The sequence below is a fragment of the Camelus bactrianus genome, chromosome 9 (assembly GCF_048773025.1).
Source record: "Camelus bactrianus isolate YW-2024 breed Bactrian camel chromosome 9, ASM4877302v1, whole genome shotgun sequence".
Classification (NCBI taxonomy): Eukaryota; Metazoa; Chordata; class Mammalia; order Artiodactyla; family Camelidae; genus Camelus; species Camelus bactrianus.
The window spans coordinates 42,832,474-42,859,487 of record NC_133547.1 but is presented as its reverse complement, the minus strand read 5'-3'; the positions used below and the strand labels follow the sequence as shown (position 1 = coordinate 42,859,487).

At 45.9% G+C, this 27,014-nt stretch overlaps 1 protein-coding gene and 1 non-coding gene across 7 annotated transcripts in view; one reads left to right on the top strand and one right to left on the bottom strand.

Moving 5' to 3' along the window:
* The window catches only part of LOC141578637 (NBPF family member NBPF4-like), a 30,321-nt gene extending 9,694 nt beyond the window's left edge, over nucleotides 1-20,627 (top strand). For 4 of the 6 annotated variants that reach the window (XM_074370206.1, XM_074370209.1, XM_074370210.1 and 1 more), the window contains 15 exons: nucleotides 42-171; nucleotides 834-1,048; nucleotides 2,112-2,163; nucleotides 3,031-3,242; nucleotides 4,242-4,293; nucleotides 5,095-5,309; nucleotides 6,308-6,359; nucleotides 7,162-7,376; nucleotides 9,823-9,874; nucleotides 10,646-10,866; nucleotides 11,834-11,885; nucleotides 12,766-12,956; nucleotides 15,215-15,442; nucleotides 17,416-17,621; nucleotides 19,224-20,627. In XM_074370206.1, the coding sequence (XP_074226307.1) occupies nucleotides 42-171; nucleotides 834-1,048; nucleotides 2,112-2,163; nucleotides 3,031-3,242; nucleotides 4,242-4,293; nucleotides 5,095-5,309; nucleotides 6,308-6,359; nucleotides 7,162-7,376; nucleotides 9,823-9,874; nucleotides 10,646-10,866; nucleotides 11,834-11,885; nucleotides 12,766-12,956; nucleotides 15,215-15,442; nucleotides 17,416-17,612 (2,084 nt within the window). In that variant the 3' untranslated portion in view covers nucleotides 17,613-17,621; nucleotides 19,224-20,627. The remainder of the gene's footprint in view (nucleotides 1-41; nucleotides 172-833; nucleotides 1,049-2,111; nucleotides 2,164-3,030; nucleotides 3,243-4,241; nucleotides 4,294-5,094; nucleotides 5,310-6,307; nucleotides 6,360-7,161; nucleotides 7,377-9,822; nucleotides 9,875-10,645; nucleotides 10,867-11,833; nucleotides 11,886-12,765; nucleotides 12,957-15,214; nucleotides 15,443-17,415; nucleotides 17,622-19,223) is intronic. The other 2 variants (XM_074370208.1, XM_074370211.1) reach the window with 2 other exon arrangements.
* A 5,532-nt stretch (nucleotides 20,628-26,159) lies between these two features.
* Nucleotides 26,160-26,231, bottom strand: TRNAQ-CUG (transfer RNA glutamine (anticodon CUG)). The gene has a single exon. It is a non-coding gene; the product is annotated as a tRNA-Gln (tRNA).
* Between the last annotated feature and the right edge of the window lie 783 nt (nucleotides 26,232-27,014).

Genomic DNA, 27,014 nt, shown 5'->3' with positions numbered 1-27,014 from the left:
GGGTGCAGCTTTCCCCTGAGGCAGCATCTCTGTTTCCTCAGAGTGTGAAGAGTACAAGGACATCATTGAATCCGTGCTGGGGGAGAAGCTGCAGTTCCGGGTGGTGAAGTTGGCAGAGCAGCTGGCAGAGAAGCTGGCAGAGAAGCCAGTGCTAGCTGAGGAGAGGTTCAGGTAAGGAGGGCTCTGTGCAGGGAGGCTGGTGGAAGGTGTAGGCCTCTCTGAAGTGGGGCCACGAGCAACTTTGGGCCAGGAGAGTGCAGAAATGTTCATCACATTACGTGAAACTCAGCAGATTCAAATCCAGTGAACAACTCAGTGGCCTTTGGAACCTTCACCATGTTGTGCAACCAGTACCTCATTTACCTCTGAATCACAGTCCCTTCCTGGATGACTACACCTTGTCATCCTCCCTTGACTCTCTTATTCTCCTGTTCTTTCCACTTCTCACCAGCTGGGCCTGTCCACCCCATGTATGACTTTGTGACATTCACTGCCCAGTATGCCCCATGTGGATCTTTATATGGAAATGGGCATGGCTCAGTGAGACACTCAACGGACATCTTGATGAAGCAGGCTTAGGAAAACATGAGATTTAGTTTCCAGAAGAAGATGAATGGGATGTGACGGAATCCTAGAGGAGCATCTCTGATACGGAGGATGCCTCAGTTATACCATTTTTCTCCTCTTTGCCACAGGAAGGTCCCCCATATGTGCCAGAATTCTGCTCTGAGGGCTCGCGCCTCGGGGATGTTCTCACAGAATTGCCTTCGAAACCTCTAATCGTCTATCGTCGAACTATGCATTTTAACATCATTTCTTCTCTCTCATGTTAGGGAATACGATACCCTAATTTGCTCTCAGGCACGAGAGCTGACCCAGTTACGGCAGAAATTATGGGACGGGAGAGAAGACTCTATCCTGCTCATTCAACAACTCAGGGACGTCCTCACCCACAATGACCTTGACAACAACCCGGGCCAGGGCTTCCGAGAGCAGCTGACCGAGGGATGCAGGCTGGCAGAGCGCCTTGCCCGCAAGCTCAGCCCAGGTAAAGTGGCCCCAGGCTCTGATAGCCCTGAGCCTCTCATGCAAAGTTTCCTGGCTCATAAGAGACTCCTCACCTCCACTAGGAATGATTTTAACAAGTGTCTTGTGTCCATGTTTCATTTTGGGGACTCTGACAGGACCAGGACTGGCTGAGTGGGAGGACAGAGGAGAAATGCGCAGGCTGGAGGTCACAGTGTTTCAACTGTCTGCTTCCCCTCTGATGGATGGTAGCCTTCGGGGCGAGACAGCATCCCCCAGGGTTAAAGCACAGAAAGGAAGATGTGACTGGGCATAGCTTGTGGGAGCAGAAAGAGCCCTGGGCTTTGCATCAAAGTGGCCTGACCCCAGCCTGAGTGTTGTCTTTCCTGACTGTGAGCGAGTGATTGGATTTTCCTATTTCACTGCCTGTTTCCTCTTCTGTAAAATGGGTCAAATAATCTGTTGATGGTACTGCAGTGACTAATCTGGGAATGTTCATGAATCAGCTCAGAAAAAGGGAAGCCCTGCACTTTGTAGGGTTGGATTGGGCACTTAATGTTGTCGAACTCGTGTTGGGAACTTTGTTTCACTGTACCTTTTCCATGGAGAGAATTTCCCTTGGTAACACTCAGAGGCCTTAGGAATGTCCCATGATGTGGTCAGATGGAGGCATGTGGGACACGGTTGTTTCTCTCTTCTTAGACAAAGCAGGGGATGTATGGGAGAGCCGTAAGGGGTGCAGAGCCTGTGTCTAGGGAGAAATTAGTGGCCGGATGGATGAAAGAGTTGTAGACGTTGAGATGGCAGGTGGACACTTGTACAGTGATATAGGGAACAGAAGACCATTTGAATGTTTGCCCCTTGTCAGGCAGAGGGGTCATGATGGCCATCCAGCAGTTTGGGGTCACACTGAATGATGGATCAGACATGTGGACCAGGCCAATCATTTAAAGACAGTGCACTAGAACTTTAGCACCGCACTGACACATACATAGTGATTTATGTCCCCGTGGCCATACAACCATTAGGATTGTAGTTGGTGAAGTGGGGAAAAGCTGACTGGATATTTCTGAATTTGTTTGCAGAAATTCATGAAGATGAGGAAGATGAACTAGAAGAAGAAACACTCACCCCCAGGTAATCATGAAGTCTTAGGAGCCGGTAATGGGTAGGTAAAGTATGGAGAGGGTAGAAGAAAGATGAACCCATGAGGGCGAGAGAGTCTCATGTACCAGATGTGAGAAAAGAAAACCTGCAGATTGCATTGATTGACTTCAATCCAACCAACAGGGAAGTGGCCCTTTAACTTGGCTGTCTGTTGTCTCTGTGGCACTTGTAGGTATGGCCCAAGGTAATGTACCACCTTTAGGGTTCCCTGCACACACAGAGAATATGCATACTCTCCTAAATGAACACCAAGATGAGATAAAGAACTGTTTGTACACAGTTCTTAGGTGCTTGTTAGGAAGGAAGATAGCAACGGAATCAGTAAAGAAGTAACTCAAAGAATTAAACACCAGTAGAAGTGTCTAGAAAAACCTGTAGTTGCCACGTGACACTAGTATGAGAAAGGCTTTAGAGGAATTTTATTCGTAAATTGAAGGCAGAATATCTCTGAGGCTCTACAATACCTTAACACTCATACTCACTTGGCTACATTAACTTAAAGTGCATATGACAGAGGCACATGGCAGTAGCACATGCTGTGGCAGTTCACTTGTGCTTCATGATCACGAAAGGACCACACTGGGATGTTTGGGTGTCATTTCTCATCACATGTCATGTGGGCAGCGCACCGAACAACTAGTGCTCTCTCCCTCTCCCACCCCGTGACAGCCAGACTCTGCTTCACATACAGAAGGATAGTTACTTCCCTCTTTATGAGGAATGATAAGTTTGCATTTCATGAATAGTTCCTATGCCCTGCAGCAAAATCAGTAATGACAACAAGGGGACGGATGCTCATAGTTGAATTTTCTGTCATTCCTTTCCCACCTGGAACAGCATTGAGCAAGAGGAGTTGGAGGAGGAGTTGCTCCAAGAGTCCCAGGATGAATGTGTTTTGAATCCCTCAGTTCTCCAAGAAGGATCTGACTGCAACCGGCTAGACAGTGAAGGCAACTTGCCATTTGATGAAGAGAAAGTCAGCCGTGCTCCGGATGTAGCTGGTGCTTGCTCCCATGTTGCAGAAGATCCAATTCCAGCTGACCTCCCAGGTATCCTTTCTAGTTTTGTTCCCCACACACTGTCTAGACTGAAGAAGGTCTTCACCGAAGGTCGACCTTAGTGACACATATTGGTTTAACCCAGAGAAAAGGATGGATTGTGAAACACAGATATCGTATGTACCAGGGAGCCTTGATCCCTTTCTAGGCCCACTTCATGTATCTGTCACCCTGGACGCAAAGTCAGGCCACGTGACCGAAATCAGGGTTGAGAACCTGTCACCCACCTTGGGTGGACATCCACAGGAAGTGTCTGTCAGAGATAGTTTGTGTCAAATTTGTCTTCCAAGCTACAGTGGTCTGATTCTTCTTTTTGAACAATGTCCCTGGCCTTTCTTTGTCTGTCCAAACAGACTGGTAGCCTTGCCTCTGTGTTAGGTGAGGTGGTGTCTCTGGTTTCACTGAACTCAGCCCGAGACTTCATCTTTGTGATGTTGGCTTATCTTACCTAAGTAGCCATCTGAAAACCAGGAAAGAACCAAGTGTCCCTTTGCCTTGCTTGGATGTTTCCATGAAGTATGGGTGAGCTCTGGCAGTCCCTCCAGCCTTGAATGCCCATTGTTTCTGTGTAGCCCCAAATCGTCTCCTTGATATGAATGTCAGTAGCATTCATCTAGTCCCAAGCAGAAATTCTTCCGTAGCATCAGCAACCACATTATCTGATGGGACGAACCAATGTTGTAGAGAGAATTCTAGAAGCACCTCAGCTGATTTTTAGGACCTTTTGGGAAAATATACTATTAATTCGACAGACTCAGCAGATGGGATATTAGGAGAGAGCTCAACCAGATCAGCTAGAGAATTCCCCCAAGCATTCAGAAGCAGTCCTGCCTAATTCTCCTAAGACTTCAGCTTCCTGAAATACCTTTCATAGCATATTCTATTGTTGCCCTGAGAAGATTAACATTTCTATGTTACCTGTGTTCACTGAGTTGGCCTGTGGGAGGGTGAATTGTTTATTGTGACCTGCTGTCTCAAATTTCTTACCAGAAAATCAGAATGAGTGTGACGAAGCAGCTGGACAAGAGCCAGTGTCCGCCAGGTAATTCTGAAGATTTCTGGGCTGTTAATGTCAATGGTGACCCCAGAAGAACTCAGATCCAGGGAAAAGACAACGTGCTGAATATGACTCTTGCATCCATTCACTCAACAGCCAACTAGGCACTTGAAAAATGTTGTTTCTTTCCATTGTGTCAGTTGCGTGTGTCTGAATTTCTGAATGTCTCAAGTTGAGTCATGGACAGTGATTTGACCAAGGTGCACTAGCCAGACTTGGGGGTCCCTGTAGTCAGCTGCTGTCCCCTCTGTGGATAAAACAGGGTGAGATGCACATATGTTTTGTGCCAGTTTGGCCTCAGTATGGTGATGAGTATTTGGCTGCGAGTGAAGAAAACATAAAAAAAAAATCAAAATTGTATCAAAATATTGAGATAATACTCCTTGAAGTTAGAAGTTACATGCCTATAAATCCTCCAAGAGCTCTACTTGCTTGGGCACCGCCTGTATAGTTCAATGCAATGTATGCAAAACTGGGAGCCAAGATTTTAGTCCTGTTTGTTTGCTGGGCATCATGCCTGGAGCACACAGGGAGAATCAAAGTGCTTCTTGAACAGCTCCTTGCATGGGCAGTGCTCGGAGCACCTGCTGCTCTCTCCCACTCCTACCCCATGGTGGCCACACTCTGCTTGACACATAGGAGGATAGTTATTTCCCGCTTTAAGGGGACTGCCCCCTGGCTTTCTGTGTCCATTCCCTTTGCCTCCCCTCTCAGAACCACCTAGGACAGCTTGGTCTCTGATCCACTTAGTTTAATTTTCTGTCATCCCTTTCCAACTTGGCACAGCATGGAGCTCGAGGCGTTTGAGAAGGAGGAAGTGCTCCAGGAGTCCCAGGATGAATGTGTTTTGAATCCTTCAGTTCTCCAAGAGGGATCTGACTGCAACCGGCTAGACAGTGAAGGCCACTTGCTGTTTGATGAAGAGAAAGTCGGCCATGCTCCGGTTATAGCTGGTGCTTGCTCCCATGTTGCAGAAGATGTAATTCCAGCTGACCTACCAGGTAGCCTTTCTATTTTTCTTCCCCACACACTGTCTACAATGAAGAAAGTCTCCCCTGAAGGTCGACCCTAGTGACACATAATGGTTTGACCCAGAAAAAAGGATGGATATGAAAGACAGTCATCATTTTGGCCAGGGAGCCTTGGTCCTTTTCGAGGCTCAGTCCTTGTATCTGACTCGCTAGACCCAAAGTTAGGCCATGGGACCCAAATCAGCTGTGACTAACTGTCACCCACCTTCGCTGATCATCCACAGGAAGTGTCTGTCAGACGTTTGGGTCAAATGTTTCTTGCAAGCTACAACGATCGAATTGTTCTTTTTGGACAATGTCCCTGGCCTTCCTTGGCCTGTCCAAACAGACTGGTAGCCTTGCCTATAAGTTAGGTGAAGTGGTGTCTCTGGTGTCAGTGATCTCAGCCCGAGTTTCATCTTCCTCATGTTGGCTTCTCTTAGCTAAGTTGGAATCTGAAAACCAGGAAAGAACCAAGTGTCCCTTTACCTTGCTTGGATGTTCCCATGAAGTACGGCTGGGCTCTGGCAGTTCCTCCAGCCTTGAATGCCCATTGTTTCTGTGTAGCCCCAAATTTTCTCTTTAATTTGAAGGTCGGTAGAATTCATCCTCCCTCAGATAGAAATGTCTCCGTAATATCAGCAAGCACATTATCTGATGGGATGAACCATTATTGTAGAAAGAATTGTAGACAGAAACTCAGCTGATTCCTAGGACTTTGAGGGAAAATAAAGTATGAAATCTACAGACTCAGCCGATGGGGTATTGGGAGAAAGCTTAACCAGATCAGCCAGAGAATTTCCCCCAAGCACTTGGAAGCAGTCCTGTCTAATTCTCAGAAGACTTCAGTGTCCTGAACTACCATTCGTAAAATATTCTGTTGTTGCCCTGAGAATATTAATGTCCTTGTGGTACCTGTGTTCAGCGAGTTGGTGTGTGTGAGGTATGACTTGTTTATTCTGACCTGCTGTCTCTGAATTTCTTACCAGAAAATCAGAATGAGTGTGACGAAGCAGCTGGACAAGAGGCAGTGTCCCCCAGGTAATTCTGAAGATTTCCGGGCTGTTAATGTCCATGGTGACACCAGAAGACCTCAGATGTGGGAAAAGAGAACGTGCTGAACATGAGTCTTTCATCCATTCACTCAACAGCCAACTAGGCACCTGAAAAATGTTGTTTCTTTCCATTGTGTCAGTTGTGTGTGTCTGAATTTCACAATCTCTCAAGTTGAGTGATGGACAGTGAGTTGACCAAGGAGCACTAGCCAGACTTGGGGGTCCCTGTAGTCAGCTGTTCTGCCCTCCGTGCATAAAAGCAGGGTGAGATGCACATCTGCTTTTGCCTGTTTGCTGTCAGTATGGTGATGAGTATTTGACGGCAAGTGAAGAAAACAAACAAACAAAAAACATCAAAATCCAAATTATATCAAAATATTGAGATAATACTCCTTGAAGTTAGAAGTTACATGTCTGTAATTCCTCCAAAAGCTGTATGTGCTTGGGCACTGCCTGTATTGTTTAACGCAAAGTATGCATAAAGTGGGAGCCAAGATTTTAGTCGTCTGTGTTTGCTGGGTGTCATGCCTGGAGCACACAGGGAGAGTGCAAGTGCCCCTTGAACTGCTGGTTGCATGGTCAGTGCTCGGAGCACCTGCTGCTCTCTGCCTCTCCCACCCCATGGTGGCCACACTCTGCATGACCCATAGGAGAATAGTTATTTCCCTCTTTAAGGGGACTGCCCCCTGGCTTTTTGTGAACCGTATCTCCGCTTTACATCAATATACTGACTCTGTGTCTAATCGTCTGAGTTTAATTTTCTGTCATCCCTTTCCCACCTGGCACAGCATGGATCTACTGGAGGTTCAGAATGACGACGTGCTCCAGGAGTCCCGGGATGAATGTGTTTTGGCGCCTTCCATTCACCAGGAAGGTTCTGACTGCTATGAGAAGTGCAGTGATGGAAAATTTGCATTTCCTGAACAGAAAGTGCTATGTGCTCTGGAGGTAGCCTGTGGTTCCTCGCATGTTAAAGCAGATGCAATTGGAACTGACTTCCCAGGTAGTCTGCATGATCTTTGCTCCGCACAATCTGTCTTGTCTCGGAGAATTCGTTGTCATGTGTAGACTATATGCGTACATATCGTTTTGAATCAGGCCCAAAAATTGCCTTTATTTAATTACTTATTTACTTATTTATTTGCAGCATAGTCAGTTTACAATGTGTCAATTTTTGGGTTACAGCATAATATTTCAGTCATACATCTATATACGTTTATTCCTTTTTATATTCTTTTCCATTGTCGGTTACTACAAGATACTGAATGTAGTTCCCAGTCCTATATAGAAGAAATTTGTTGTTTTTCTTTTATATACATAATAGTTAATATTTGCACATCTCAAATTCCCAATTTATCCCTTCCCAACCCCTTTCTCTCCAATAACCATAATTTCTTTCCTATGTCTGTGAGTTTCTCTCTGTTTTGTAGATAACTTCATTAGTGTCTTCTTTCTTTTTTAGATTCCACTCGTGCGTGATATCATGTGTTCCTTTTCTCTCTCTTTCTGGCTTACTTCACTTAGAATGACCATGTCCAGATTCATCCTTGTTGCTGCAAATGGCACTATTTTATTCTTTTCTATGGCTGAGTAGTATTCCATTGTATAAATACACCAGTTTCTTTATCCAGTCATCTGTGGATGGACATTAAGGTTGTTTCCATGTCTTGGCTATTGTATACAGTGCTGCTATTAACATCGGGGTGCGTGTGTCTTTTCAAATTAGACTTCCCTCTGGATGTATGCCCAGGAGTGAGATTCCTGGATCATATGGTAAGTCTCTTTTTCGCTTTTTGAGGAATATCCATACTGTTGTCTGTAATGTCTGCACCAAACTACATGCCCAGCAAGAGTGTAGGAGGGTTCCCTTTTCTCCACACCCTTTCCAGCATTTGGGGTTTATGAACTTTTAATAAAGCCCGTTCTGACTGATGTGAGGTGATACCTCACTGTACTTTTGATTTGCATTTCTCTGGTAATTAGCAGTATTCAGCATTTTTTCATGTACCTATTGGCCATTTGTATGCCTTCCGTGAAGAGTTTCTTTTTAGTTCGTGTGCCCATGTTTGGTTTTTTGTTGTTTCTGTTATCAAGCTATATGTGCTGTTTCTATAGTGTGGAAATGAAACCTTTGTCAGCTGCATCATTTGCAAATACTTTCTCCCATTCTGTAGGTTGTTGTTTTTTATCCGCTTATGGTTCCCTTTGCTGTGTAAAAGCTTATAAGTTTAATTACATCCCATTTGTTAATTTTTGCTTTTATTTCTATTGCCTGAGTAGACTGCCCCAGGAGAACATTGCTAAGATTTATGTCAAAAATGTTTCACCTATGTTTTCTTCTCGAAGGTTTATCGTGTCTTGTCATATATCTAAGTGATTAAGCCATTGTGAGTTTATTTCTGTTTATAGTGTGATGGAGTGTCCTCACTTCATTGATGTCTGTGTGGCTGTCCAGGTTCCCCAACACCACTTGCTGAAGAGACTGTCTTTTCTCCATTGTGTGTTCTTGCCTTCTTTGTTGAAGATGAAGTGACTGTAATTCTATGGGTTTACTTCTGGGCTCTCTATTCTGTTCCATACAATTTCCTTTAAAGTAACACATTCCCTGAGTTCGTGAACTTGGCTCAACTCCTAGTCATGTTTGTCGCACTGGCAAATCACTGGATCCATCACGGTCCTGCCAGACTCCCATATAGCTCTCCAATTGTGTCATAGGAAGTAACTTTCTGATCTCCTAATTTTGAATGAATCGCTTATCTTGCATTTAATGCTCTAATTTTCATTCCTAAGCAATATCCCTGAGATTCTATACTTGTCTGAGGCTGTTGGCAGTTTACTTTATGTCTTTGGAGATATTACTCCTTTGGTTGTTTCTGTCAACCCAAGTCTGTCTCCTTCCATTTGTCTTATCTTATCCAGAGGCTTCTGAAACCAGAACAGAAGCACCACTGCCATCTTTGGTGTGTTCTCTGAAGCAAGGCAGGGTCCTGGAACACCCAGCCTTATGAATGCCCACTCTTTCTTGGTGGCATGGAAGAGTGTTTAGACTATGTTTAGATTCTGCTCATCAGTCTAATGTCAATGGAGAATGCATCTACCCCAATAAGAGACAGCATTTCAGATTGAAAAATCCTGAATATTACTGCAGCCTTCTAGGAGGTAGCTCGGCAGTCCCTCAGGATCTGTGGGTAAAAGGATGAGGTTACTGTTTGCCTAGACTCAGGACATAGTGTGGGGACATCCTGTCATATTAAGGAGACATATCTAGGGGCTCAAGAAGCAAATCCAGTGCCTTCTTATGAGGTTCTATCTAGGGCCTCCTGGAAGATTTCTCCCACAGTACCCTGTTACCACATTGCACACATTGCCAAAGTGCTAATTTTGGCATGGTTTTGATCATACGTAAATGAGTTTTGCCCAGTGTAACTGTCCTGTTAATTCATTTACAGAAAACCAAAATGATCAAGATGGGGTGAAAGGAGTAGAGCCAACTATCTGCAGGTAATTTTGAATATTTGTGCGCTGTTGATGAAATGTGACTTCTGCAGTCCCCTAATCCAGGAAACAGCAGGAATACAAGTGTATGATCCACTTTGCCAAAAAGGAATTATCTTTTTTGTAATGTTTTCTGCTTTCATTTGGATACATATATTGTTTCCTATTTCTCATTAACTTCTCAAGTGTATACCCAATTCAGTTGAACAAGTGATCTACGATACAGTGATTTTTGTGCACTCATTTGCTCTCTCTGGTGTCATTTACAGAGTGAGATGCAAATCTGGTTTCAGCCTGTTTTGTGTTAGCTTGTTGGCATGTGTTTCATAGCAAGAAGTGGACACAAACAGTGATATAATTATATCATGCCACAATAAAGAGAGAAAGAGGCCTTAGCGGCATGAGATCTCTGGGGCACTAGGGTGCCCCCAATAGTATACACTTAATCTCCACGTAGCAGTCAGTGGAACTTAAATGAAAGGGTGAAAACCACTCTTACATGAGTCTATGTTAGGGGTCATGACTCTGCAGTTTAGAGATAATCAGTCTCTTTCTTCATCAGCTGTTATTTGGCCAGAGCACTAAGCACCCCCTCTCCTTTCTGTCTCCTGCTCCTCAAACACACACACTCTGTCTCACCAAAACAGTCAGTTTTTTCTGCTTAAAAGATCACCCTTTGGCTTCCTTCACCACTCCCTTAAACGGTTCATCTAAAGCAGATAGGACTCTAGATTTCTGATTGCTATTAGGTTAATCTTCGGTCTCCCTACCCGCCAGGCTCAGCACGGAGCTGCCGCAGATGGTAGAGGATGACATCCCACGGCACTCAGTGGAGGAGTACTATTTGACTTACTCAGCTCTTCCTGACCTGTCAGACTCCTTCTGGCCTTATAGGAGCACCGCCATCTACTCATTTGAGGGATTGGAACTCTCTTATGCTCGGGATGTCACCAGTGAGTACTCTTATCGATGTGATAAACCTCCAACTGCACTGCCAGGTAGAGCTGGTGTCTTTTGCGCTTCACACCTCTGGCGGTGCTGAGATATGACAGCCATGTGGGCAGACTCTGTATATTTATATCGAGAAGGTTTAGGTCCTAGAATTGAGTTTTAAGCACAGACATCATGCGGGTTAGGGAACGGTGCTCTCTTCCTCATCCCAGGTGAAGCCTATGTCTTCGGTCCCAAGATAGGTCACTGAACCGAAGACAAGTGTGACAATGTCACTCACCTCTGTGCAGTTGTACAGAGGTGTCTTTTTTTATGATTCCCATCTAATGTCGTTTTTACTTATAAGGTTCTCATGTTCATACCCCTAAAATATCCCTGGAATTTCTTTCCTTCAAAAGATGTTGACAGTGTTAACTACACCTCTGGATTTGTTGTTTCCCTGGGGTCACTGCTGTCATCCCCAGTGTCCGTCTCCTCTAAGTGGAGGAGCCACCTGAACACCAGGACACAAACATCCCTACTATCACTTTGCATGTATCTTTCCATGAAGTGCGGCTGACCCCAGCATTTCCCCACTCCATGAAGGGCTGATGGTTCTGTTTAGCACAAAGCTCATTTTCATGCTAGGGTTTGTAGATTCCAACCATTATGTTGTTTTCAGTGTACAAATTCTGCTAAAGCAGCCAGCATACGGTGAGGGAAGGCTGAATATTACAGTATTCTTTTTAGAATGCAGATGGGCTATTCCACAGACTATGTGGGGAAAAGATACATTTCACTTCTGACTCAGACCTGGAAAAGGTGATTGTGGTGAGGAGATACTGCCCAGGGGTCAAGAAAGCGAACCCAGGCAGGTCCAGAAGGCGCAGCCTGAGGCCTCCTGGAATATTCTTACGTTATCCTCCTGTGCCACTGGTGATATTTTTTTCCCCATGATAGTATTGGATACCTAACTATTGACATATGTAGGGGGATCTGCTTAATGTTTCTTGCCCTGTCTGAATTAATCCATAGAAAATCATACTGTTCTTGAGGAAGAAGAGGAACAAGACCAAATATGTCCCAGGTAATTCTGAAGCCTCAGGGGTCTTTTGTTTTCTTTCTGCTATCTGTCTGTCTGTCTATCTATCTATCTGTCTGTCTATCTATCATCTCTTTATTTATTTATTTCAAAGTATATTCAGTTTACAATGTTCTGTCAATTTCTGCTCTACAGCATAATGAAGAATCATGGCTCTTAATTTAATGTTGATGTATGGTGAGGTCAGATCCAGGGAAATGAGAAACTGCTGAATATGCCTAATTCTTCCATTCAGACAACCACAATGTGTCCCTTTAACAATGCTGTCTATGTTAACTGTACGTTTATAAGCCCCTTTGATAATCTCTCTCAAATGGAGTAAGTGCATTCAGTTGATGCAGGGGTGCTAATCAGTCCAGGATTTCTCGGACTCTCCTTCTCTGTTTTTATTAAAAGCAGCATAAGATGCATTTCTGCCTTTCACTCTTTGTTCTTACCACTGACAAGTATTTCATAACAAGGAAAGTACTTAGAAAACCAAAATTCATATCACATCTCAGTGGTGACACAGGATTATGCTGCCAGAGTCTTGTTCCCTCAGCTGTTGCATGTAAATTTCAACAAAACTCATGCAAGAGTTGAAGCCTCCCTTGTAGTTTCTGAGTGTGTGTCTTCTGACTACTGTGTACTGAGGTAGTTCAGTCTCCTTCGTCCTGAGCTCTTTTTCTGGTCAGTGCTGGGACCACCTCCTGCTCTGTCTGTCTCCTATTCCCATTGTAAGCACACTCTGGCCCCAGATGGAGGAGGATTGTTATATCTCGCTTTGTGGAGAATTTCCATTTGTTTTCTGCGACCAGTCCCTTAACACTCCCATCAAACCCAGCTAGGACCCTGTGTTCTCTCATCTGTTTTGTTTAATCCTCAGTGCACCTGACCCCAGAAGGCTCAGTAGTGAGCAGCCGGTGGTAGAAGAGAATGAAGGCCCACAGGACTCACTGGATGAATGTTATTTGACCAGTTCTGTTGGCCATGACCTGTCAGACTCCTGTAGGCCTGACAGAGGTGCCTCATTCCCTTGGGACCAACAGGGAGTCTTCTCAGCGCTTGCTGTACATGGTGAGTACTCCCTCGAATAGAGCACACGGCTCCTAGTGGGTCCCCAGTTATCCTCACAGACTTTGTAGCCAATGACCTGTATACACTACGAGAGTGATTTCTGTAAACAGGCCCTGAGACTTGTGTTCTTTTGAATCAGGCTGTGGGATTTACTTTGCGAAAGGCATCATGTGGGTAAGACAACTTTCCTTTCTCCTCGTCCCAGGACGCCCTACGTCACCTGGACCGCCCGCACCAGTGCAGGCTGTTGGTATTAAGTCAGGCTAGAGAGGGGAAGTGAGATGTGTGGGATGTGGCCCGGCCCTGCCAGGCCATCATTCAGCATGGGCAGGAGAGGCCAACCTCCCCCACACGGATGGGCTGAGGTGAATGAATGGGACACATCAATGATGCTCGGGTCCATCCTATTTGTGGGCTCTGATCATGGCCTGTGAACAGTGTGGACGGCTGTGACTCCGGCAGTGGGGCCGCAGGAGACCTGCTCTTTCGCCCCATCCGCCCTGACCGGGGAGAAGTGCTGTAGGCACAGCACAAGCACTTGATCTTTAAGGACAACTTCAGATTTCATTGGAGGCTTTTCCCTACTTTCCTAAGTAATGCTATTGGGCATTCCTTGTGATGTTTGATAAACTGTTTTGCCTTTTCCCATGCAAATGCAGAGAATATTGAGCATAGTTTAATAAAAGCCATTAGTTGGGAAAAGAGAGATGAAACTAAATGATGAAATTAAGATGTGATATTTTAAAATAATTTAAGTCTGTGATTCAAAATAGCATTTGAGGGTGGGTTTACTGGTTTTGAGCATTGTTTCACACATTAAAGTTTTTAATTTAAGAGGTGTTACCCTTCAGACCATGTGAATTATCAATAAATCTCATTAGGAATCCTAAGGCAGTGATTAATGATGAAGAAACTCTGCCTGGAGGAAATGGGAAGGGCACACGAGGCAGAGAGCAGTGCTTAGGGAAAAAGCCCGGGAAGCTCTACAAGGCGCAGGTGCAGGCCTGGGGTCAGGAGGGGCAGCCTGCGTCCAGGGAGGATTTGTTCAAGGGGGTTGTGGGAAGTGATGGTGCTGAAGAAAGAGGGGCCGGAGGGAGCAGGAGTGTCAAGGCAAGGTGAGGATTTGAGTTCATGTAGGGAGGTTGAGGAGGACAAGTTTCCCCAAGCTGAGTAAGACTGGTGAGACCGCTGATAGTGTGGAGAGACAGGATCAGAGGAAGCCGTTAGAAGGAGGTCGGATGAATCACTGATGAGACTCAGACAGAGTGCTCTCTGTGGAAGACAACGTGGTAACAGACACAGGAGAGACACGTTTAAGAAACAGTTCAACAAAGTTTGTTGAGCAGGAGGGTCTCCAGGGGGTAGTGAGGGGGGAGCCCCACAGCAATGTGCAGCAGGCCCCGTGGGCCGTGACCCCACCTGAGCCTGACCTGGACTGGATGAGCTACTTGAGCTCTTTGGTTAGCCCACTCTCTGAGAATATGAACTCACTTCACAGTAGAATTGTAAACATGTGTGATTAGGAGCAGTGCCTGGTGCCCCTGGAGGGGGGTGTAATACAAGGAATGTGCACTGTGTCATCTCCCTGAAGAACCAGACGTCCTGATTCTGTAGCACTTCTGGACACTGAGCTTCCAGTAAGGCCCTCAGACCTCAGCTACACTACTTACAGGTGCCAGTACCCACCAGCCCACCCAGGACACACGTAGTCATGGGACGTATCCCTGTGTGGTGGGTGGACGAGTCGTCAAAACACACGGGGAATGGAGTTGAAAAGGCTCCAGAAGTGGGAAGAGTTCTCATTACTTGGTCCATGTGCTATAGTCCCCAAGTCCCATTTCTAGTGGAATTTGCAGCCTTTGGGCCCCACTTCTCTTGTTATTTCTTTATTCTAATTAGACATCAACAATTCCTCGTCCTCCCTTCCCTGAGGCCTGGCCAGAATCTTGTCTCTAGGCTACAAGGAAAGGTCGCTAATAACTGAGTCATGGTCGTGACCTCAGCTGCCATCCAGTACCCTCTGGACCCAAGTGGGTGATTTTTGATCTCAGCGACGTTCCTGCCAGGCACCTGCCATCTCAGCGTCCCCAGGCACAGCCTTCAAAATGACATCTCCGTCATGTCCATGATGTCTGCCTCTGTTGTCTGGCTGATTGGGTGGTTTCCCTGATAGGCAGGAACAGCAGAAATGGGTGTTGTGGGAGGGGTTGACAAACGGAAAGCTGGATTGGTCCTACTGAACTGTCCTCTGCTTTCAGGTGACTCCTGGGAGGACCGTCCCCAAGGGCCTTTGAGTTTCCAAGGGTCAGAGATGGAAGCTTCACAAGCACAACTGCAGACAAGCACCCAGGTGACCCATCACCTGCAGCTGCAGCGGGACCAGCAGTTTGACTGTGGTGACGGCAACGCCAGGCTCGGCCTTCCCTCCACCGTGTGGGGCTTCACAGCCAACACTGAGTTTGGAGACCAAGGGCTGCCCCTGCAAGGTAAGAAAGAAACGGGGAGTAGGAAGCTCTAGTCCATGAGCTGGTCGTGCCAGAGCTGGGGTGGAGGAGACAGTGAGGCCTCTGCCATGCTCCTTTCAGGTCCACGGAAAATCCCCAACGCTCTAACAGAGGGAAGTGAGCAGGAGCCGCAGATTTAGGGCCAGCTCTGCCCCAGGTCCTGGGTTTGCAAATTCCTGGTTCTTTAACGGGACCAAGTTATTTATCTTGTGAGGTATTCCCTTGTCATTTCCCTTATCTGACCACCGGGAAGTTAAATCTACCTTCCGTGGTCGTTGGGAGTGTTAAGAAACATAGCTCCCAGGGTCCGTGATTCGGTAAAACCTGCGTCAGCACACCTGTGACTGTGTGATGTCTACCCGTGTATCCTGCTGGTGATGTAACACTTACACAATGATTGCACGTGCATTGTCTCAGCTGAAGTGCAGGACTTTTGATGGTCTCCACTTTCTCTAGACTCCGTCTCCCCTTGCTTTCTCAGAATGGCATGTTTGCCAGAGTTCTCTTCTCATCGCCCATCCTCAAGCCGGTTTTCCCCTGTCACGTGCTCTCAGTAACAGTGCATTAGTAATGTTTAGTAGCAATGTGAAAACTGCCCACACACTTCAATCGTCTGTTGACTTTTCACACGGAGGTAATTTTTCTGTTTTTAGCCCTTTATTTAAAATAAAGAACCACCTTCATAGATAAGGTGAGCCACTCAGTTTCTTCTATGATGCTCCATTTAATTTCTCCTCTCCACTCATCTCCATGGCCATGTCCTCGGTTTTCTTATCATGATCCGACTCTTCTCTGATTTTCTTCAATGAGCTTTCATACCCTCACATGCATTTCATCTGGGACGTATTCATCCTCACCCTCTACTCCTCTCAGTATCTCCACCCGGAGACTGGGGCCGCCTGGTGCTCATCTGTCAGGCGATGGCCTCATCTGAGAAATGAGGAGAGTGGAGGTGAGAGAAGAAGGGGCACCACTGGCCACCGTGCAGAGAGCTCATGGGAAGTGCTCAGCGGGTGTTAGGGATGCGTGGCCCTGACAAGTGCCATTAGCCCTTGTGGGATTTCATTGTCTTGCCTTCCCTCTAGTCTCTTTTTCTTGACCTTGGCTTCCCACATTCTCGGCCAGGACTCAGCCCCACTGGCTAGTCACTCTCTCTCCTGCACACTTACCTCAGAGGCCTGAGTCTGAATCCAGGCATCACGACAGATTTTGCTGCAAATGCTACTTTTAATGCCCTTTATTCTCATAATCCCCTGGATCTAATCGTTCATGTTACCACCAGAGCTTCTCTCGCTTATTCCTCTGATGTCTATTTTTCATTTTTCAATTTCAACTCATCGGAGGCTGTTAGAATGATCCATTCAATATCTCAACGCCATCATCCATTGCTTCCCTTGTACACACACACACGTGAGTGTTGTATTTTTATCACAGCTTCCAGGTCTTATTTAGCTTGAGTATGATAAACATTATATATAGTGTATGTACAAATATATGGGAAGCATATACTGATACACATCTGTAAACATTTCCAGTTTCAGACTTCCCCAGTTCTTTCTTTCCTGAAGTTTACTTTCAACATTGACTTTGCTTACTTTCTGCAGTCACTTCTGTCCCAATAGTACAACCTCTGACTGCCCTGATTGCGTTGCCTTGTCTTTTCTACCTAGGAACTTTCCGTTTTCGTCAATTCTATTTTTCTTAAAAAACAGTTTTTTGGCAGTGAGAACATGTTTGCCTCCTGGCAGTCTTACCAGCACTGCACAGTTTGGGGACGGTCAACAAAAGAGAAAAATACCAAGGTGTCTCCACTGGCTTCACCTGGCAGGGACGTTCAGATGGCCTCTCTTGTTCCTGGACACGTTCCTTACTTGATGTTCCTCTTGGCTGGAGGAGGAAGTCATTGTAATATCCTGAATAACAATGCATCCTGTTTTCTGTGGTTTTATCTTCAGAGCTGGGTTTGGATGCTTCCATCGGAATGAAGATCCCTCCCAAGGTGGAGGGCGAGGGCTCAGCTGCCAGCCAGCATGAACGTCAAGTCTCTAGCAACAGTAATGCCTCCAGTGTCCTGAAGCAGAAGATTCTGCGAAGAAAACTGCTGCGCAGCAAGTGGAGAATAGCATGCAGGTTCCCTGGCCTTCAAGCGTAGGGGACAGAGGTAATCACATCTAGGCCTTCCATGCACGTCTTCCCTGTTGCTCCTCATCTAAGATTATACCTCAAACTCCACTAGTTTGTCCTTTTTGTTGTTCGTTCACTTAACAGTTGATCCTCCCTCTGTCTGCTCTTTTCTCTGTTTTCCATGGGAGTTGCCACCCTGCCAGGCCCTTCCATCCCAATTTGCTGTTTCTACTGTGAACTCTGCTGTGTTCCTGCCACTGCTGCCCTGGTGTTCCTTCTCACCTCTACTCCTAGCTACAGGGAAGCCCGGCCCCGAGGTCCTCCTCATCAGAAGAGCATCATTTAGGCCCCTGAACACGGGGTTCTTTGCCTGAAATCACACACTGTCTTGGTTTCATTGCCTTTCTTTCCCGGCCCTCCCTCCCTCCACTCCACTGCCTCTTCCAGAATCATTGTCTTAATGATTCACCTGCACATGGGTTGGCTTCTGCAGAACACACCTAGGACAACATTGACTCCTCGACGTCTCCACGTGAATAAAAAGTGATGTAACTGAGGAATGAGAACCCTGATTACAAAAACTAAATAAGAACCTCAGGCCTAGGTGGGAATGCTGCACTGGCCTGGGGTCAGGTTTCTCACCTCTGGTGGTCAGCTCTGGGTTAATGTCCATGGGGCTTCCAGGGCCTCAGTGGAGCCGGCATTAGGTGGAGGACAATAGATGGCAACCTAAAGGGACATTGACCTAAAGCAGAGACAGAGGCCAAGTGATTGCAGAATGCAAAGACAATGACGTGCCTAGGGTTTCAGACCTCTCTTCCTTTTACTCACATGACTCCGTCTACATGTTCAGTAAAGTGCAGAAAAAAATGAACTGAGTTGGAGTCTTAGGCCAAGGAGTCTAGGAAAGCATCATAGTGAATTAACTTGGGGCAGATTTATGAAGACGGAGATATACAGGATACAAGAAGATCAGTGGCTCAGGCAAGGGAATTTCAGAAGGCAAGTGATTAACTCTAGACTATCCGAAGGAAGGTGAGAAAATGTTTATGGCCAGTGGGAAAGGGGTTCATGGTGGAAGTAATGAAGCGACGGAAAGAGAATGGTGTGAGGCAGTGCAGGGCTAGTGGGTGGCTGTAAATTCTGCCGTCACGAATAACCTGGGTGAGCTTGGATCTATGTAACACGAATGGCTTGACCCAACCCCTCGACACTGTGATTCTGAAGTTCTGGGGTGAGGTTTCGGCATCAGTATTTTTCAAAGCTCTGCTGACATGCATGTAGGGGTTAAATGGACTATGGATTTGGTGGGATATCAGGAACCAGGATAGGGGTGTCCCAAGGATCCTTGCTCCAGACAGCAGTCTGTTTCTGAATGTATATGAGGGATGCTCAGCACATCCCTCCTGGGACATGTAAGAAAGGTATCACTTCGGTCCAGATGAAGGGGAATCAAAAGTCAGTTGGCTGCTGAGGAACCAGTGGGGGGATCTGGCTAAGACTCTGCAGCAGCTTTGAGCTGGCGTATCCCCAAGCACAGGTGGGGTGAGGACAGGGGTCCCTAGATTCTGCACCACAGTCTGCACGTTTGCTTCAGGAGGTATTTCTTCTAACTCGTGGATCTCCCTTTTCCCTTCAGCACCAGCCTCGGGCTCCCCCTTCAGCCCCTCCTCTCAAGAGGATCCCAGCCTGCTCCTGACTCTTGTCACCATGTGGTCATCCCTCCAGGCTCAGCCGTCAGCAGAACCCAACGAAGACCCACATTTGATCCCTCTGTCTCTCTCTCTGTCCCTCTCTCTATCTCTCCTATGTCTCTCCATCTCTCCCCTGTCTCTCTTTCACAGTTAACGCATTATTTTCGGTACTCTGAAAAGATTTTGCCAATTTGAAGAAACCACATCATCAAATTTACCTTTCCCGCTAGATGTAAACTATCTGCAACAGAAAATCCGGTTAAAGTCCAAACTGAACACTGCAGGGATGCTTTGCTGAGAATCAACATCACAATCACCAGCCACAATCCATGATTTTTACTCCAAAGGACTGATCTGATGGGAGAAATCCCAGGCATCAGTCCCCAAATGTGACCCAGTGCTAAGGAGACCAGTGCTTAGATGGATGCACAGCTGTGAGAGACTTTAACGCTTGCTTCTGTGAATTGCCATCCTGCACACACTGGCATCTGGAGCAGCTGGAAGAAGGCAACATGTCAGCCTGGACAATCTTTGCCACCAGATGGGCTGTGCTCGGTGCAGGTGGCATTAACCATGCAGTGTCCGTGCTGAAAAGGTTTCGCTTGAGTTTCGTCATGAGGTAGTTATCAGACAACTGCAGAATCTAGACCACTGAACAGGACAAGTGGCCTGTGTTTTTCAAACAGGCGATGCCTCCACAAATTAGATGACAGAAAGGAGAAGAGATGTTTTGGGTTCCAAAGAACTAAAGAGATTGTGCTGCTATATTTCTTTAGTCCTTTTGAACCCAAACCCTCTCCTCACCTTTCTGTGGTTGTCTTTAATGGTGGTGACATTGACTTGTGTGCAGAACACAGGTCAGTTGTCTGGCTCAAAGGTCTACATTCTGCAGTTGTCTGACCCCTTCCTCATCATTAAACTCAGGCCAACCCGTCTGCCAATGATGCCACTTACTGAACGCTGTTTGCTTCCTGGCACAGCCCCTCTGGAGAGTAAGCACGTCCACTTTGCGTGTCACCACTCTTGTCCTCTTAGCATTGAACACTTCGTCATGGAGGCAGGAGCCAGTGAGATCCGTTCATTGGAACACACGTTTCTCTGTGTAGAATCAGTGATTTGATGAGTAGTTCTCTGAGAGTGAATAAATATCTTATTCTATGATTGTCATTCTCTAAACTGTTGCCATCCCTGATCGATCCCCGATGTGTGTCAATTACCATATTTGTGTTTGTGAAGCAGAAATTTTCCAGTGCAGTCATTCTGTTCATTTGTACTGCTGGCGTTGTGCTGTGGAAAAGTCAATCCTACCCCTTCCATTTAATTAAAAGTTCTTTGGAGTTTTACTGTGACGGTGTGTATTTTTTAAATTCAGTGTTAATTTAATTCAGCGACTGATTTAGTAGACACGGATATAAATTAATAGAAACATTTGTTTTTCTCCTCTTCATTTTTATATCTTAAACTCTCCCACATCTTTTAAGTTGTATGTACCATTTGTAGTAGAGTGCATTTAATGTGTTTGTTTTCTCTCTGTTATTTGTGCGTGCATGTGTGTGTGTGTGTGTATGTGTCTGTGTTTTGTTTGGTATGTAGGAAGGACTGGATAGCTAGTGTTTAACAGTGCACTAAAATATTTGTCATCTTAGTCCCTTAGTATGTTGTCACATAAGTTTAATTTGAAGTATAAATTTTGAATGATACCTCTCAACTTCAACTTTTTACCACTGTCACCATCAAGGACATTATTCTAGTTTTCTCCTTCCTTCTGTCTTTACCTACCACTTCTGATAGTATTCTAGTAGTATTTCAACCTAGTCAAATGTATACCCTTTACGTACTATTTTTCCCACCTTGTCCCCGCCCCCTCCCCATTTGGTTTTAACTTCAGAAAAAAGGAGGGTATGTGCAAGAGCTGGAGGGGGCGCCCATGGGGCCCTTTAGGGACCCATAGGTTCACAGGAGGGCTGCCCCACCCCAGGAGTGTCAGCGGCCTCCTCGCAGAGGTCCCAGGGCCCAACCAGGCTGCCCTGAAAGCAGGGCCCATGACACACCGGCTTAAATCTTTATAACATATATTCAGTGGTGACCAGGTCTTCATATCTCTGGGTTTACTTGGTGACTTCTTGACGTGTAAAGTTCATCCGTCAAGTTTCCTAATGGTGGAACTGAGGACTCTTCAACATTGGCATATTTAGTTTTCATTTTCTCTTGCTTTGATACATGGACAGCTTGGCTGAATGTGAAGGACATGCCCACAGTGACTTCTATTGAGATTTAAAGAAACATTTTCCTCCTTGGGATGTTTTGTTGAGACATGGAATATAATTTGATTTTCTCTTTCACTGGGGTAAAGGGAGTTTGAGCGCTTCACAGGAATTTTTTTCTTTAAAAAAATTCTTTCAGCTCTAATACAATGGGACTTAGAATTGAACATTCCAGTCCTATTTCTCCCAGATATCTATGACTTTCTCTCTGACCCTTTCTCATTATCTTTTATCCATTTCCTTTCTGTTCAATGCTTTCATTTTTCAATTCAATGTGTCCTATGATTGTAGACAAATAAGTTCCTTTATACGTTTTCATTTAGACTATTTTCCAGGGAATGTTCTTTTTCTTCAGTGTTTTCCTAGTTTCTACCAATTCTCATTTGGTCTTTGTGTCTAATTTTGTGCTCTGAGTTCCTTTTCTTGTGTACGTGAGCCAGAGTGTTTGTGTGTGTTTGTGTGTGTGTGTGTGTGTGTGTGTATCTAAAAAGGTTCTGTTTAGAATATTTAAGATATAGATACTATTTTATATGTTTCCTACGTTTTTGATTGATTCTGAGGAGAATCTTTTCATCAGCTGAAATCTCTAACTCTGTTTTTGTTTTTCTCTAATGTCACCTTAGAATAAATAAATGTCTGCTGTATGATTTTCCTTTCCAGCAGAGTAGGATTTATCTCTGAGAGAAATAGCAGATCTAGGTGGGAAGTGCTGAATCTTTAAGGAGCTTGGTCAATTTCTTTTGTCTAGATCTTTGTCTTGTGCAATTACTGTAGCAGATGTAAGGTTTTGGGGAAAGGCATGGTGTGTCTCCTGGTTCTGAGATTCTATTTCCTTCCAGTAGGACCTTTGACTTCTACCGGTTGCTTCATTCTTTCTCTGCACCACAAACATCCAAAGAACACTACCTTCATCTAGGTCTCACCGTGGCCCCGACAATTGTGCCTCACGAAGTTTGTCATCCTCTGGTCGTCTGCACTGCCGAACCCCTTCCTGGCCATTCCCCAGTCAACAGAGCTGTAGTCCACCAGGTCCCAGGCACGCTCTGAGTTTGTCCACATGCTCTTTTGTAGGGAATTTTACCTGGATTCCCTCCCTGCTGGCCTCTCCTCTTTGTGTGCAGTCTTGTCTGATCCCTCTACTGTTGTGTGGCTCCCAGGCCTGGCTAAATACAAACTACCTGGAGTCCACAGTGTTCTGTGGCCCCTGGTTGTTCGGGGGAGCTGTCCTGTGTGGAGTCATTGACTCTCTAGCTTAATCCCTAGCCCTCTGAAATAGGTGTTGAGAGATTCAGCTGCCGTCATCCAGGTGGGCCTGTAATCTCTCGTCACTCATTTTCAAATGCAGAATTTCAATAGGACTCCAAAATGGACAGAAGTATATAACAGAACATCCCCATCCTTGTAAGTCATCTTCCACAATTATCAGCTTATGGCTGAACTTGTTTTCCTACAGTCCCACCCACTTACCTTTTCCTGTATTATTTAAGTAAATGCCAGACAACTCACTTCATCTGGAATTGTATCACTGTGTTCCCCTCAGTGAGGACTCTTACTGAGTGGTGCGTCATAGTATTACTGTTGTTGGTAAATGGACTTAAAATTTTTAATATCATAAAATAGGCAGTGTTCAAACCTCCCATGGTTGTTTTTAAGTTAGTTTCTTTTATTGGGTTCCATAAAAAATCCACAAACTGTAATCAGTAGGATATGTGTTAAGTACCTGTATATATGTTTCTCCTCAGTTCCTTCCTTCCGCCTCCTTCCTTTCTTCTTTCCTTCTCTCTCTCTTGCTGCTCCTGCTCTCACTATGTTGCTTGGTCTCTCGCTCTCCTATGTTAGTTATTCATTTACTGAAGATACAGTCTTGTTTTTCTCTAGTAGCCCTCAGCCTGAATTTGGTTCCTAGGTGTACATCAACACAATCTCCTGTCCTCCATATTTCCTCCTTTTTGGTGGTGGAATTCAGAGCAGTGTTATCCTAATAGAGAGAAGGTACAAGCCACATATGTAATTAAAATTTTTCTAGTAACTACACTGAAAACTAATAAGTACAGCATAATTCAGAAATAATCTTATACATAAGACACTTAAGTGTGTATTGCAACATATTAAAGGAACTTTAATTCTAAAGTATTAAAGTTGCATTCAATAGAAAAATCTTTTATACCTTTGGTTTTTAAATTTACATTTAAATGAATTATAACTAAGTACAGTTAAAATCCAGTTCCTCAGTCCTGCCAGCCACATTCTATATATGCAGTAGCCACATGTGTCTTGTGGCCACAGTTTTGGACCTGGCAGATGTAGAAGCTTATCAGTTTCATGTTTCACCTGTTGGCAAGACCACCTGAAAAGTGATGTGTGCTCTCTGATCAGGAGGCACATCAAGTCCTGTGTGTTTCTTGAAGAATATTAGCAGCCCTTTGATTTCAAGGCCTAGATCCATTAACTGATTGTGTGGAGCAAAATGGTGCCATTCCATCATCGTGAATTATTTACCTGGACACTTGTATAAAGAGAACTTTCCCCTAAGTAGTAAATATTGTACACTTAGTGGTACAGCCTGTAGTTTAATGAGCTAATCCCTCAGCATTCTCTGTCATCACCAATTAGTTTCTTTGCTTTTTCTTTCTTTTTTTCCTGTGCTCGTATGAAATCAAGGTTTCAATCACACTGAAGTATTTCAATGCATTGCTACAGAGTCCTTCCTGATACTCCAATTGTCCTCTCTTTCAGCAGTGAAAGTGAATTTAAGCTGACCCCTTTCTCCCTTTGGTAAGATCCTCACAGGCTTTAAGACCTTTCCTGATATTAGTAGGACAAGGTGTTTCTTTTGCATCTTTAATATTTACTGCTCCTGACCTGGACTCAGTCCTTTCTTTAAGACTCTCTGATTTCTTTATGTCCAACACACTATTCGCAGAGCAAATTGAATATCCTTGACATACTCATTGGATTTGGTTTATTTAGGCCTTTCCAGTGAACAGAGCTAGGAAATACATATTCATAGTGTGTGTATTCATGTATTCACCTACAATGTCACAAACATTACAAATCAAATTCAGAACTACAGGCTTTATATTGAACCTTCTTTGTCTGAAACCAAGCAATTTAGTTTTAAGGACTCTTTGAATAGTAGAAATAGAATATCCTAGAGAGTCTCATTGCATTTCCCCATATTATATGGACAAAAGATTAAAGATATAGCAAAAATTCTGCTAACACCACAATTGAGGAAAGCAGTTTCTGGTTTGGTTACTGCCATCGGGACACAAATTATTGTGTTTTAGTGTCTTGGCATAGTTCTTATCCATGTTGTAGTTCCACAAAGGGGGTGCACCAGCTCATTTTCAAAGGCTGGAGGTGACATTTACCAATTTAATTTACTGGGGGTGGGAAGGGATAAATTGGGAGTTTCAGATTGCAAATATTAAGTACTATATATAAAATAAACAAGTTACACGGAACTATATTCAATATCTTGTAGTAACCTATAATGAAAAAGAATATGAAAACGAATATACCTATGTATATGTATGACTGAAACATTAGGCTGTACACCAGAAATTGACACAACATTGTAAACTGACTATATGTCAATTAAAAACACAAAACAAAATTTAATTTACTTTTGTAATGATAAAGAAAAGAAATGTGGTTTCCAACTCAAATCTAACCAAACAAGGTATATTCGAGTATGGTCTAGCCGTCACTACAAGATCTGCAAGTGTCTCAAATGCCTGGGGGGAGATGGATGAGGAAACCCTGATCTCTACAGACGCTGAAACCCATGGTCTATTCTCTTTCTGGCTGGGCTTTGGATGAAACGACAAGGTTTCAGCAGTGGATTTTCAAATTTTAGCCTAACAGCAGCTTTGTATGCAATGAGGACGCAGGACTAAGAAATTCTGAATAAAATCGGAAGAAGCTGGAATAGAATCAATTAAAATGCGGAATAAAACAGGGCATTTGAATGAAACCCAGGACTTCCAACTCAGGTCTGCAACCATCAAGCCGAAAACTGAGACACAGGCTTCTTCCTGCCTGATCAGGGACATCACAGCCCCTCACACAGACCGTTTACTCACAGGGACGGACAATCGGGCGGTTACAGGACGTGCGGTGTGAAGCCCCTTGCGGTGTAAGGCTCAGGGGGCGCAGCCTCTGCCCTTTACCCCCGAGACCCAGGGTGACCCGACGAGGGGGTGGCACTGGCGCTGTCTCTGCGCCCTCGGCGGCCGGGCCGGGGCCGCCGATGTCCGGCGACGGGCACAGTCGCCCTGGTCCAGCGGGGACACTCCAGGCTGGGTGCCCCCCATCTGCTCGCTGCCGGGACGCCGCAGCCCAGAGAAGCCCGATTCCGGGACCCCGACTCCTGAGGAGGAGCCGGCAAACCGCGGGGGACGCGGCTTTGAGGCGGCGGCGGGAGCCAGAGGGACTCTGGCCGCGCACTTCCTTCCTGGGACCAAAACCGTCGCGTCTGAGAGCTGCAGAAACCGGGAGGCGGGAGCCGTAGAGCAAGTCCACTCAGCACGTATCTGAGGCGCGGGTTCGCTTTCTGGCAGCGGCGGAGTTGGGGCTGCGGGATAAAAGACAGTTGGGCGCGGCCTAAAGGGAAGGTTCCACCGAGACTCGAACTCGGATCGCTGGACTCAGAGTCCAGAGTGCTCACCATTACACCATGGAACCGCTGGACGGCCCGACGCTCCCCGCGGAGCCAGGCGGCGCGCAGCCCCGCGGGCCCAGGACCCGCCTCCTGCCGGGCGCTCGCTCACGCCGCCCCGAGCTCGCTTCCTCCGCGACGCTAGGGGGCGCCTCGCTCGCCTTCCCTCGGCGCGTCTCTGCGGGTTTGTACGTCGTGGAGGAGACGAAGCCCTCTCGGGGGTGAGCCACAGGCACGGCTTTTAGACCTGCCCCAAGTCCAGCTGCTCTGCCGGGATTGCTAGAGTTTTCTGCCCTGAGGCAAAATTCTCACCCGGGGAAAAAAAAAAAACATAACTAAATACAAAAAGTGTCCCTTTCCTCTTGTTTTCAACTGTCCTCTTCCCGCTGCGCTGAGAGCTCTGACTACCCTCAGAACAGCCCTCGGGGCCTCCTGGGATTGCCCTGCCCTGGCACCCGACGTGCAAAGGGTGCAAGCCCTGCCGGCTTCCCCTGGGGACAGATTCCTCTCTCTGTTGGGAGTCGTGTTCGAACCCCAGAGGCCCCTACGCGGCGCCCCGCCAGCAGCCTGGCCGCGCCCGCCCCGCGGGGGGACGTCGGGGAAAAGCAGGTGACAGCGTTTCTTCTGGGCTCTTTCCTCCCTGGATTCTTTCTCCTCTTCAGCTTTCCAGGTCTCCCCTCTCCGGCCTCCCGCGTTCCCAAGACTGAAGGCCTGGCTCGGTACCGGGTGTGGAGCTCCGTGCGGTGCCCGACGGGCCTCTAGACGTTTCCCCCTCGGGACGTTTAAAGGCTTGAGTTGCCAGTTTGAAT